Here is a 14,615-nt window from a genome sequence, read left to right on the forward strand (position 1 = left end):
ATAAAAAATTACTACTCTTACCCAGATCTAGGAAAATCTCAGTTTCTATGAGAAAAGACAATTAACATTTGACAACACTGCAAAGATCAGACGTTCGAATTATCTGACAAGGATTTACATGCAGCCACAGTAAAAATGCTTCAAAAATGCTTGATATATGCTTGAAACAAATTAAAAATATTAAGTCTCAGCAAAGAGAGAGAGGATACCAAGCAAAAATTTTAGAACTGAAAAATAACTGCATAACAAAACTTGCTAGTTGGATTTGGTACTACAGTGGAGATGACGGACAACAGAATCAATAAACATAGGAGCAGGTCAGTATTATTTGCCCAATCTAAACAACAGAAAGAAAATGTTCAGGAAAAAAAAAAGTCTTAGAGGACTAAGACAGTAATAAAAGAGCTAATACTTGTATCATAGTAGTCCCAAGAGAAAAGAGAGAGTAATACTGAATGAAAGGTACTGAAAGAAATACAGCTGGAAACTTCCCAAATTGGGGGAAAAAGATAAAACTATAGAATGCAAAAATTGCATGAACTCCAAAATGATAAACCCAAAGAAAACTATGTTTAGATATAGTGTAATTAAACTTCCGCAAACAGAAGACAAACTCTTGTAAGCAGTCAGAGAGAAATTCTATCAACATATTACTTTTAAGGGAACATAAATTCAAATAACAGTAGATTTCTCATTAGAAACCAAGGTGGCCAGGAGGAAGCAGTACATCTTTCAAGTGCTAAAAGAACTATCAACACAAAATTCTATATCCAGTAAAAAAACACCCTTCAGGAATGAAAGGGAAATCATGACATTGTCAGACTCAGGAAAATGAACAGAATCTGTCATCAACAGACTTAGAAGCAAGATAAAACAACTAAAAAAGCCAACCAATATCCAGTCCTATCAAATTTACCTCAAAAGTTTTTTTTTTTCTTTTTCATGAGTCCCTTCTTCATCTCTATTTTCCCTTCCTCTATTTCAAACCTTGATATCACACCTGTATGTATTACTTCATTGGTCTCCAGTCTTCCCTTTCCTTTGACCTCAGATCCATTCCCACATTACATAAAATAATTTAAAGTACAGAATATAGAAAACTAGGGGCTTCCCAGGTGGCCCAGTGGTAAAGAATCTGCCTGACAATGGAGGAGACACTGGAAATGCAGGTTTGATCCCTGGGTCAAGAAGATCCCCTGGAGGAAGAAATGACAACCCATTCTAGTACTCTTGCCTGGAAAAATCCCACGGACAGAGGAGCCTAGTGGGCTACAGTCCATGGGGTCACAAAGAGTCAGACATGACTGAGCTACTGAGCACACATGCAGAGAAAACTAAGGATGCCATTTGTCTATTTAAAACTTCTCAATTCTGTGGAGAGTCAAAGTTTTGTCTTCATTTAATTTGACCTCTGGTTAAAATATACAGTGAAAAGAAGCCACAAAAGATATATGCATATTTTGACAGTTTTAAAAATATGGAATTGTTTAATGGATCTGACAAATTCATTTTTCTACCAGCCAAAACATATCAGAAGACAAATAACTCATTTTGGAATGAAGTATTTATAATGATTTTTTTCCTAAATATATCTATTAAAACTGAATAATAAAATGTTTGTCTACTGATTTAAAGATTTCAGCTGCCTACACAGCTTTTTAGATTTTACCTAATAATAACTGTTATCCTCTCATATTTTGAATTTTCTGTGTCTAAATACCCTACATTTAGCAATTATTTTATTATACAATAATAAAATTTTGTATTTTTAAAAAAGAAAACTTAAAATCCAAGAATAAAACCATTTCCTTTATATTCTACACTTTTCTAATCTCAACCTTCAAAGCCTTCCACTGAGGCTTTCTCTTGCTGTTTTTCCCTTTTCAGAATCTTTATACTAGATACTATTCATCCAGGGAGAGAAAATGTTAACAGTCTTCTCTTACACAGTTTCTGTCAAAATAGAAAGAAATTATTATTTATAGAGTATCTACTATATACCAGGAATGGTGCGAGAAATTTTCACATATCCTATACTTTCATCCTCAACATAGTTCTATGAGCTATTATTCTCATTTTTACAGATGAGGAAATTGAGAATCAGAAATATTAATTTACTTGCTTAAAAGTCACTGAGGCGGCTAACGTCTGGATTCAAACCCAGGCATCCTGACTTAAGGTTCAATATTCAATAGAAATTGAATTAGCTCCTTTGGAAAATAACTTACTAGAGGCAATAGCAAAAAGGTATCACAGAGACTTAAACTCAAAGAAAGGAATGAGGTGGGATAAAGAGTAAGGTTGGGAAAAAATTCTAAAAATAAGTAAATTAGGGGAGTAGGTGATTTAGATACCAAACAAGTAGAAGAAAAGTTAGTTTACCTGTCTACTATCGTGATGGGGAAATTTTTGAAAAATCAAGGTTCATAAGATTACATATTTAGATTATTATGTGAAAAATCAACTAGTTATGATTAAAATAAAATTGGAGAGTAAGAAATATTTTCTAACACTTAATACCAAAAATAAGTCTAGTTAACTGTTCAGTAAGTTGTGACATGAATTTACCTCAGATGTCCTAAATGAGTCACAGGGAGGTCACCACTAGTTGAGGTAACAATCTTCAAAGATATTTTGAAGACTGTCCAAGTTAATTCAGAGGCAGTATTTCTTTTAAAGAAAAAAAATAATCTCTAAACTCTATCTCTAGATACGAGATGATTCTCTATTTGATGATAATACAATTGAGAAGCGCAATCTTTTCAAACCTGTCACTCCTCTCCTATGGCTAAGAGCAAAAGCTTACTCCTTATGCAATAAAATACAAAAGAACATAGCTCTTTTCAGCCTGAGAAATGGTATAAAGACAGACCCATAATCAACATGCAGGCTATTCAATTCTTTAGGTCTTTCACATTCTATTTTGTATCAAAAATATATAAAAATTATATTTAACCATATCTTAATGTTACACAAAAAAATGCCATCAATGAATTAAATTTTATTGTTATGTATTAACTATTATAAAAATCCTGCATCCCATAATGAAGATCGAAGATACTGTATGCCACAACAAAGACCTGGCACCGCCAAATAAGTTTTTTTTTTAAAGGCTGAATAAAGTATTCACTTACTGAGAAGCCTAAATATATTTAACCAATACCATGCTCATAGATAGGAAGGTTCAAAAGCATTAAAATGTCATTTTTCTACAAAGTCATTTATAAATTCAGTGATTCCAATAAAAATTCCAACCCCAGGAAAAATGCCAGAAAACCCTCCCTTGATGAGCTGAATGAGATGATCATGGAAAGCTAAGCTTTAAGGTATTGACATTCCAGAATAAAGATTATTCACAAAATGAGAGTTCAAAGCAAAAAAATAAAGACATAATTTAAAAGACTGAAACTTAGTTATTTAAAATAAAATAATAAGATTGGAAAATGCCGTTTTTTGGTTTTTTTTTCCAGAAATAGAGCCAAAAAAAAGATAAGAACACAAAGTAAGAGATCAAAGTTCACAGGTTTAAAGAATCATTCTAGGGGAATTCCCTGGTGGTCCAGTGGTTAGGACTCCGAGCTTTCACTGCTGAGGGCCTGTGTTTACTCCTGGTTGGGGAACTAAGATTCCACAAGCTACACAGTGCAACTCTGTCCTCCCCCTAAAAAGAATCATTTTAGGAACACTAAAATCGATAACCTAGTGACCAAGAGAGACACTAGAAAACTGTGAAGAGAAGCCATTGTCAAAGAAATAATCAAAGAGAATTTCCCAGTCCTGGGTGTTCATTGGAAGGACTGATGTTGAAGCTGAAACTCCAATATTTTGGCCACCTAATGCGAAGAGTTGACTCATTTGAAAAGACCCTGATATTGGGAAAGACTGAAGGCAGGAGGAGAAGGGGACAACAGAGGATGAGATGGTTAGATGGCATCACCGATTCAATGGACATGAGTTTGGGTAAACTCTGGGAGTTGGTGATGCACAGGGAGGCTTGGCGTGCTGCGGTTCATAGGGTCGCAAAGAGTTGGACACGACTGAGCGACTGAACTGAACTGAATTGAATACCTACAAAGATCTGAAAAGAAATTCCCTACAGTTGGCCAAAGCAATTACATGAGAGATCACATAGAAGACATTTTATGATATTCAAAAATACATAAAATTTATTTTTTATATATTCTGGCATGCAAAGTTATTTGCTAAAATAGCTGACAGATAATACAGACAGATGACAAAAGTAGAAGACACGGTGGATGTGTGCTAATGTTAATACCACACATTACAAGTACTTAGAAGATACTGTAGAAAGTTGCTGGACTAAAAATCAAAGATTAAAGTATATTATTTAAGGCTAAAAATTAATTAATAGACAAAAAATAAAAAGAGTAAAGACTACATGGAAAATGGGGAAGGGGAAGTAAAAGAAAACCAAATTTCCCTTTAACATAACACAAAGTCCAAGCTGTTGATAAACTAAAAGATAATGAAGAATTAGGATTCTGGCAAAAATAATGAACTGAGCCAGTGTGAAAGTCTTTTGTTTCAACACCCAGAAAATAAATATAAATTTTTGCAAAACAAGAAAAACAAAACAAAAACTGAGTATATCTCTTTTGAAAAATATAGCTGACGAATGTACTTATTATGTTTTGTAAAGTTCTTTATGTAACAAATGTAAGGACTTAGGTAACAAATCATCCTTTGAATTCAGTCACAGGAAAACAGGAATCCAAAACTTCTCGTGCCCTGTTTGGGATACCTAACAGAGAAGCCAAAGTAAAACCACAGTAATGGAGAACTCCTACAACCAGTCTCCTAAGGAATAACAGAGAAAAAAGCCCCACTGAAGATAAGCTCAAAATAAAAAATTACAAAATGTGTGAAGAAACCATCTACCATGAGCAAGAGCCAGAGGGAAGAACAAATAGAAGGATTAGCACCCCCCCAAAACAGGAGTTAAATAGAGTAAAAATGCCATTCAAAAAGATATTTTGAAAAATGACTAAAACTACTAAAGAAGTAAAAGCTAGAAACCATAAAAAACAAAAAAATATATATAAATGGTCAGCTAGATTTTAAAAATGTAAGGAAGATCTTTTTAAAAACTTGAGTATATTCCTATGCTATACACTGTATCTGCATGACTTCTTTATTTTGACCCTCTCAATCCCCTGCACCTTTTAACCCCTTCTCCCTACTCCTTCCCTTTGGGCAATCACTAGCCTGTTCTCTGTATCTGAGTCTGTTTTGCTATGTTTGTCCTTTTATTTTTTAGATACTATATGTAAGTGAAATCATATAGTACTTGTCTTTCTCCATCTGATTTACTTCACTTAGATTATACACTGTAGATTCACCCATGTTGTCACAAAGGGCAAGATTTCATCCTTTTTATGGCTACGTAATATTCCATTATATACATACGTATGTATATACACATAAAGTATATATATGTGTGTGTGTAATCACTATCCATTTCATTTATCAGTAGACACTTAGGTTGCTTCTGCGTCATAGTTATTATATATACTGCTGCAGTGAACATACATATATCTATTCAAATTAGTGTTTTTCCTTTTCTTCAGATAAATGACCAAAAGTGAAATTGCTAGATTGTATGACAGTTGTACTTATAATTTTTTGAGGAACCTCCATACTGGTTTTCATAGTGACTGTATTAGCTTAGATTCCCACCAACAGTGAAGAATGGTTGCCTTTTCCCCATATCCTCAACAACACCTGTTATCTGTGTTTTGTTTTTTTGGTAAAAGTTACCCTGACAGGTGTGAGGTGCTATCTTTCTGGTTTGATCTGCATTTCCCTGATGATTAGTCATGTTGAGCACCTCATCATGAGCCTGTTGGCCATCTGTATGTCTTCTTTGGAAATATACCTATTTGGGACCTCTGCCGATTTCTTAATTGGATTATTTGGCTTTTTTATATTGAGTTTTATGAGTTCCTTATATATTTTGGATATTAACCCCTTATTGAACATATCATTTAGAATATCTTCTCCCATCCAGTAGGTTGCCTTTTTCTTCTGTTGATAGTTTCCTTCACTGTGCCAAAGCTCTTTAGTTTGATGTAGTCACATGTTTATTTTTGTTCTTACTATCCTTGCCCAGAAAGATTCAAAAAACATTACAAAGACCAACGCCAAAGAGCTCCCTGCTCATATTTTCTTCTAGGAGTTTTATGGTTTTAGGCCTAACATTAAATGTTTAATCCACTTTGCATTTATTTTTGTATCTGGTATTAGAAAAGAGTCTACTTTCACTCTCTTACATCTATCTGTCCGATTTTCCCAACATCACTTATTGAAAAGACTTTTTCCCCCACTGAATATTCTTGGCTGCTTTATGATATATTAGTTGACCATATAAATGTGGGTTTATTTATGGGTTCTCTATTCTATTCCACTGATCCATGTGTCTGGTTTCATACCAGTACCATATTGTTTTGATTACTATGGCTTTGTATACAACACAAATTTGATTTGAAATCAGGAAGCAAGACAACTCTAGCCTTGTACATTCTCAAGCTCTCTTTGGCTATCTGGGGTCTTCTGTGGTTCCACACAAATTTTAGGACTATCTGTTCTGTGAAAAATGCAATGGGTATTTTGACAGTGATTGTACTGAATATGAAGATTACTTTGGGCTATACGGACATTTTAACAATGTTAATTCTTTCAATCCATTACCATGTGTATCTTCCCATTTATTTGTGTTCAATTCCTTTCATATTTGTGTTATAGTTTTCAGTGAACATGTTATTTACCTCCTTGGTAAATTATTCCTAACTATGTTATTCTTTGTGATGTAGTTGTAAAAGAAATCGTTTACTTAATTTCCCTGATAGCACATTATTTGTTATAGAAATGCAACAGACTTCTGTATGATAATGCCGTCTCCTGCAACTTTGTTGCTGTTGTTTAGTTTCTAAGTCATGTCCAACTCTTTGCAACCCCATGGACTGTAAGCTCACCAGGCTCCTCTGTGCATGGGATTTTCTAGGCAAGAATACTGGAGAGGGTTGCCATTTCCTCCTTCAGGGGACTTTCTCAACCCAGGGATCCAACCTGCATCTCCTGCTTGGCAGGCAGATTCTTTACCTCTGAGCCACCAGGAAAGCATCCTGCAACTTTACTGAATTCATTTATTAGTTCTTATAGTTTTCTGGTAGTGTCTTCAGGGTTTTCTATATATAGAATCATGATATCTGCAAAGAGCGACAGTTTTGCTTCTTCTGTTCCTATTTGGATGCCTCTTATTTATCTTTCTTACCTGATTACTGTGGCCAGGAATTACTGTACCATGTTGAATAAAACTGGTAAGAGTGGGCATCCTTGTTTTGTTCCTGACCTTAGAGGAAAAGTTTTAAGCTTTTTACCACTGAGTATATTATTAGCTGTTGGTTCTTCATACATGGCCTTTATTATGTTATGTTCCCTCTATGACCACTTCTATTGAAGGTTTTTATGATAAACAGACATTGAATTTTGTCAAAATCTTTTTCTGCATCTATTGAGATGATCATACGATTTTTCTTCTTCAATGTGTTAATGTGATCTATCGCACTGATTTGATTTGTGGGTACTGACTCTTACTTGCATCTCTGGGATAAATCTTACTTCATCATGGTGTTTAATCCTTTCAACTATTATTGAATTTCATTTGCTAGTATTTGTTGAAGATTTTTAGATCTCACCAGGTATCACTGCCTTGTGATTTTCTTTTTTGTGTGATATCTTTGTCTGGTTTTGGTATCAAGGTTAATGCTGGCCTTGTAAAATGAGTTTGAAAGTGTTTCTTCTGCTTCAATATTTTTGGAATAGTTGGACAAGACTAGGTATTATCTGTTCTTTATTTGGCCAAGCCGCTTGACTTATGGGATCTTAGTTCCCCAACCAGAGATCAAACCTGGGCCCCCTGTAGTGGAAGCATGAAGTCCTAACCACTGGACATCTAGGAAAATCCCAACCGGTTCTTTAAATACTTGGTAGAATTCCTCTGTGAAGCCATCTGATTCTGGACTTTTGTTTGTTAAAGAGTTTTTTGACTACTGATACAATCTCATTATAGCAATCAGTCAGTTCAGGTATTTTATTTCTTCCTGATTCAGTCTTTGAAGACTGTATGTTTCTAGGAATTTATACATTTTTTTCCAGGTTGTCCAATCTGTTGGCACATAATTGTCTACAGCAGTTTCTTATTAGTGTTTGTATTTCTGTGATATTGGCTGTAACTTCTCTTTTATCTCTGACTTCATTGATAGGTGTATATTGCTGTTGTTCAGTTGGCCAGCTGTGTCTGACTCTTTGTGAACCCATGGATCACAGCATGCCAGGCTTCCCTGTCCCTCACTATCTCCTGAAGTTTGCCCGAGGTTCTGTCCATTGCACTGTTGATGCCATCCAGCCATCTTATCCTCTGATGCCCTCTTCTCCTTCTGCCCTCAGTCTTTCCCAACATCAGGGACTTTTCCAGTGAGTGAGCTATTCTCATCAGGTGACCAAAATACTGGAGCATCAACTTCAGCATCAGCCCTTCCAATGAATATTCGGGGTTGATTTCCTTTGAGATTGACTGGTTTGATCTCTTTGTTGTCCAAGGGACTCTCAGGAGTCTTCTCCAGCACCACAGTTCAAAGGCATCAATTTTTTGGCATTCTGCCTTCTTTATAGCCCAGTTCTTACAACTGTATATGACACTGGGAAGACTATAGACTTGACTATATGGACCTTTGTCGACTGAGTAATGTCTCTGTTTTTCAACACACTGTCTAGGGTTGTCATAGCTTTTCTGAAAAGAAGCAATCGTCTTCTGATTTCATGGCTGCAGTCACCATCTGCTGTGATTTTAGAGCCCAAGAAGAGGAAATCTGTCACTACTTCCACCTTTTCCCCTTCTATTTGCCATGAAGTAATGGAGCTAGATGCCATGGTCTTAGCTTTTTTAATATTTAGTTTTAAGCCAGCTTTTTCACTCTTCACCTTCACTCTCCTCAAGAGGTTCTTTAGTTCCTCTTCACTTTCTGCCATTAGTGTGATATCATCTGCATATCTGAGGTTGTTGATGTTTCTCCTGTCTATCTTGATTCTAGCTTATAACTCATCCAGTCTGGCATTTCTCATGGTGTGCTCAGTTTATAGGTTAAATAAACAGGTTTACAGCAGAGAGCCCTGTGGTATTCCTTTCTCAATCCTGAATCAATCAGTTGTTCCATACAGGGTTCTAACTGTTGCTTCCTGACCCACATACAGGTTTCTCAGGAGAGAGGTAAGATGGTCTGGTACTCCCACCTCTTTAAGAACTTTTCACAGTTTGTTATGAGCCACACAGTAAAAGGCTTTAGCACAGTCAATGAAACAGAGGTAGATATTTTTCTGATATTCTCTTGCTTTCTCTATGATCCAGTGAACACTGGCAACCTGATCTCTGGCTCTTCTGCCTTTTCTAAATCCAGCTTGAACATCTGGAAGTTCTTGGCTCACGTAATGCTGAAGCCTAGCAGGAACCAGTTTAATTAGGACCTTACTAGCATAGCATCGGAGATGAGTGCAACTGTCAGATGGTCTGAAGACTGTTTAATACTACTGCAGGTGTATACTTACTGACACTGACATTTTGTTAACTGTTTTCTGCTTGCTTTTGTAATACTTCTTTGCTCTTCTTTTAGTCTCTTCCCTTGTGATATGATAACCTTCTTTAGTGTTATGTTTGGGTTTTTTCCCCTTTTATTTTTCTGTATCTATTGCAAATTTTTGGTTTAGGATTACCATGAGGTTCATATATATTGACATGGGTGTGTATACACACACACACACACACACACACACACACACGTTGTTGTTCAGTCACCCAGTCTTGTCTGAATCTTGAAACCCCATGGACCCAGCACACCACCTCTCTGTCCCACACCATCTCTCGAAATTTGCCCAAGTTCGTATCCATTACGTTGGTGATGCTATCCAGCCATCTCACCCTCAGATGCCCTCTTCTCCTTTTGCCCTCAATCTTTCCCAGCATCAGGGACTTTTCCAATGAGTCAGCTGTTTGCACCAGATAACCAAAATACTGGAGGTTCAGCTTCAGCATCAGTCCTTCCAATGAGCATTCAGGGTTGATTTCCCTTAAGATTGACTGGTTTGATCTCTGCTGTCCACGGGACTTTCAGGAGTCTTCTCCTATACTATAATTCAAAGGCATCAATTCTTTGGCATTCTGCCTTGTTTACATTCTTGCCTGTAATATATATATATATACACACACATATATATACACATACATATATGTATACTTACATATATATTTATATACACATATATACACAATTTTTTATATATATACACACACACACACATTACATAAATCGGTTTTAAAATGACAGTTATTTAAGTTCAAATGCTTTTAAGCACTACATCTTTACTCCCCCACCCCATGTTTTATGTTTTGAATACCATATTTTACATCTTTCTATTTTTTGTATTACCTAACTACTTAATGTAGTTGTAGTTATTTTTACAACTTTTCCTTTTTTAAAAAAATCAAAGTATATTTGATTTAGAATGTTGTTAGTTTCTGATGTATAGTAAAGTGATTCAGTTACACTGTTTTTCAGATTTTTTCCACTTTAAATATTGAAGATAGTTCTGCAACTTCTGTCTTTTAATCTTCATTCTACCCCTTTTTAAGGGTTTGAACTGCTGCCTTTACTATATATTTGTGTTTATTAGTGAGATTTTTTTCTTTCATATATTTTGTTATTTCTGGTTATGGCCTTTTCCTTTCACTTGAAGAAGATCCTTTCACATTTGTTATAGGATCCATTTTGTGATGATGAACTTTTAGTTTCCGCTTGTGTGGCAAACTTCTCTCCTTCAATTCTGAATGACAGCCTTGCTGGGTAAAGTATTCTTGGCCGTAAGTTTTTTTTTTTCCCATTTCAGTACTTTAAATATAAAGACTCCCTCCTGTCTTACAAAGTTTTGCTGAATAATCAGCTGACAGGACTTCTAAACATAAAAAATAGATTTTAAAATTAAAAATTCAATGGACAGATTAAATAGCAATTTGCAGTATAGCTGAAGTGATAATTAGGAACTTTATGGCAGAGCTCATCAAACTGGACTACAGGTGAGCAGAACAGGAATGAAAGATAATTGGTTGTCATGATAAATTCTGTACTATTTGAACTGTTGTTGAAGGCATTTATTACCTTTAAAACATTATTTAAAAATTAAGAATGCTTATGTGTGTTTGATAAAACTTAGCTGAAGACAGTGTTCTATGTCATTTAATACTGAGTATTTAAGGACTCATTTGTGAAATTCTTCTTGAAATCATTCACAGGTAAATGGAAATCTAGAGCTTCTCAGGCCTTAGCTGCAAGAATTCAAGAATAATTTTGGTCCTCAGCAGTTAAGTAGCTCACTCACCATACATATTTGATTTCTCACTGTAATTTTTCTGTTTTTTGGCCATGCTGTATAACTTGTGTGATCTTAGTTCCTTTACTGAGGACTGAACACATCCCATGGCGGTGAAAGCACTAAGTCCTAATAACTGGACCTCCAGGGAATTTCCAAAGAAATTTTTTTTTTTTAACTTACTTTTTCCTTTCTTGTATTTTATACGCTTTTTTTAAAAGTCCCTTGAGATTAATTTCAAAAATATACAAACAGCTCATAAAGCTCAATATCAAGAACAACAACAAACAATCCAATCAAAAAATGGGCAAAAGACCTAAATAGACATTTCTTCAAAGAAGACATACAGATGGCCAACAGGCACATTAAAAAATGTGTAGAATCACTAATTATTAGATAAATGCAAATCAAAACTACAATGAGGTATCACTTTAATCCAGTCAGAATGGCCATCATCAAAAAGTCTACAAATAATCAATGCTGGAGAGAGAAAAGGGAACCCTCCTACACTGTTGGTGGGAATGTAAACTGGTATAACCACTATGAAAAACAGTATAACTACCATATGATCCTACAATTCCACTCCTGGGCATACATCTGGAGAAAACTATTATTGGAAAACATACATCCATCCCAGTGTTCACTGCAGGACTATCTATAAGAGCCGAGACATGGAAGTAACCTAAATGTCCATTCACAGGTGAATGGATAAATTCATATATACACAATGTAGAAACACAGATGGACTTTGAGGCTATCTTACTAAGTGAAGTAAGCCAGATAAAGATAAATATCATATGATATCACTTATATGTGGAATCAAAAAAAAGATACAAATGAACTTATATTTAAAACACAGAAAGACTCACAGATCAAGGGAGGGGAGGGACATGTTAGGAGGACGGGATGAACATATATACACTACTATATATAAGACAGATAACCAACAAGAACCTACTGTATAGCATAGAGAACTGTACTCAGTATTTTGCAATAACAAAAAAGGGAAAAGAACCTGAAAAATAATATAGGTTATTGAATCTTTCTGTGGTACACCTGAAACTTACATGACATTGTAAGTCAACTATACTACAAACTTGAATAAATAAATAAATAAATGTCCTTTGAAATTCCTTTTGGAAGACAGTGGGAGTATATCTATAAAATACTTATTATATTAGATGTTAAAAACAGATTTGTTACCCCCGCCAAAAGAGACTAATCTTCTTAGGTGTTTATATCAACTTAAATTTTTCTCTAAAGTATGTGTATGTCTTAAAAAGTTCACTGAGATTCATAAACAGGTGTTAGAACTGATTTAACTTTATAAAACCTATAAATGTTCAGCTGCTCTCCTTGAGACCAGGTAGAGACAGAGGAGGGAAACTCCTGGTCCATTAAGCCTTATGGGTTCTCAAGGGTTCCCTGACCAGTTTGAAAATCACTTACACATGTGACTCTCAACTATTCAATTAATAACTTGATTATTCAATTAAGTCTAACTGTTCTATCCACAACACAAGTCAAGCATTCACTTTTCGGATATTTTAAAAAATAAAGCTAGACATATAAAGAGGATGAAAATAATGGAACTGACAGAAAAGTTTAGATAAAACTCAATATTGTTATCCCAGTCAAAATTAATGGCATTTCTGTTGCTTCTACTTAAAGCTAAATGAAACACAGCAATAGAAGCATAACCACTGAAAATCCAGTAATAGTTTAAGGATTATCTTAAATCTTAAGAGCAATTAGATAGAAATCAAGTTATAAAATTTTATTTTCTTACATTGTAGAGACAAGGCAAATGTTTACATCTTGAGTACTGTTGAATTCTTTCACAATCTTGATTCTTTCCTCTGATTTTGTACTTCCATCAAGTCGTCGGTAATCAAGTCCAGATGCCATACAGTATTGCTGTAGCACATCAAGCAACTAGAGGAAAGATACAGAGACAGGCAAAGGTAAACTCATGGCTTAGTAAGTTTCCTACCATTATACAGGTGAGCTTTGCCAAGTATTAATATCGCTGTTCACAATTTCTTTCTTATAATTACAAGGGCAACAAATTATTTTTCTAATTTCTGACTCATACATCTTCCTACTATTATACTGAAACAGACTTTAACACTGGGCAACCTTTGTTTTAAAAAAAGAAAAATCAATCTTTCAAGGGAAAAAAAATCAATCTTTCTAAACTAAAAAAAAAAAAAGGAATAAAAAGAAAAGTACTGCCCAACTCATTTATCTAATTATATTCATTATTTTTTCTATAGTCCATATTCTAAAATATCTTAAATATCTTAAAGAATATTTTAATTATTAACAAAAACATCTAAGTAGAGAATTAGAAATCTATCTTTATGTTTGCTATTTGATAGTTGATATTAAGTAATTCTGATATAATTGAGATTTAAGTATCTGTTTTAAAAGTTGTTTACCTCATTACCATTTCCTACAGAAATTATTAAGCAGCAGAAGATATTAGGAAGATGTGGTAGGAATATACAGAAGAACTATACAAAAGATCTTCATGACCCAGATAATCATGATGGTATGATCACTCACCTAGAGCCAGACACCCTGGAATGTGAAGTCAAGTGGGTCTTAAGAAGCATCACTACGAACAAAGCTAGTGGAGGTGATGGAAATCCAGTTGAACTACTTCAAATCCTAAAAGATGATGCTGTGAAAATGCTACACTCAATAGGCTAGCAAATTTGGAAAGCTCAGCAGTGGCCACAGGACTGGAAAAGGTCAGTATTCATTCTAATCCCAAAGAACGTAAATGCCAAAGAATGCTCAAAGTACCACACAATTGCACTCATCTCACATGCTGGCAAAGTAATGCACAAAATTCTCCAAGCCAGGCTTCAGCAATATGTGAACTGTGAATTCCAGATGTTCAAGCTGATTTTAGAAAAGGCAGAGGAAACCAGAGATCAAATTGCCAACATCTGCTGGATCACTGAAAAAGCATGAGAGTTCCAGAAAAACAGCTATTTCTGCTTTATTGACTATGTCAAAGCCTTTGTCTGTGTGGATCACAACAAACTGTGGAAAATTCTTCAAGAGATGGAAACACCAGACCACCTTACCTGCCTCCTGAGAAATCTGTACGCAGCTCAAGAAGCAACAGTTAGAACTGGACATGGAACAACAGACTGGTTCCAAATAGG

General features: G+C 34.9%; 1 protein-coding gene across 5 annotated transcripts in view; it reads right to left on the reverse strand.

Moving 5' to 3' along the window:
- Positions 1-14,615, reverse strand: part of ERCC6L2 (ERCC excision repair 6 like 2) — a 184,333-nt gene that overhangs the window by 98,248 nt on the left and 71,470 nt on the right. For all 5 annotated transcript variants that reach the window (XM_043927420.1, XM_043927421.1, XM_043927417.1 and 2 more), the window contains one exon: positions 13,226-13,371. In XM_043927420.1, coding sequence (XP_043783355.1) covers positions 13,226-13,371 — 146 coding nt within the window. The remainder of the gene's footprint in view (positions 1-13,225; positions 13,372-14,615) is intronic.

The sequence above is a fragment of the Cervus elaphus genome, chromosome 16, assembly GCF_910594005.1.
Source record: "Cervus elaphus chromosome 16, mCerEla1.1, whole genome shotgun sequence".
Taxonomy (NCBI): Eukaryota; Metazoa; Chordata; class Mammalia; order Artiodactyla; family Cervidae; genus Cervus; species Cervus elaphus.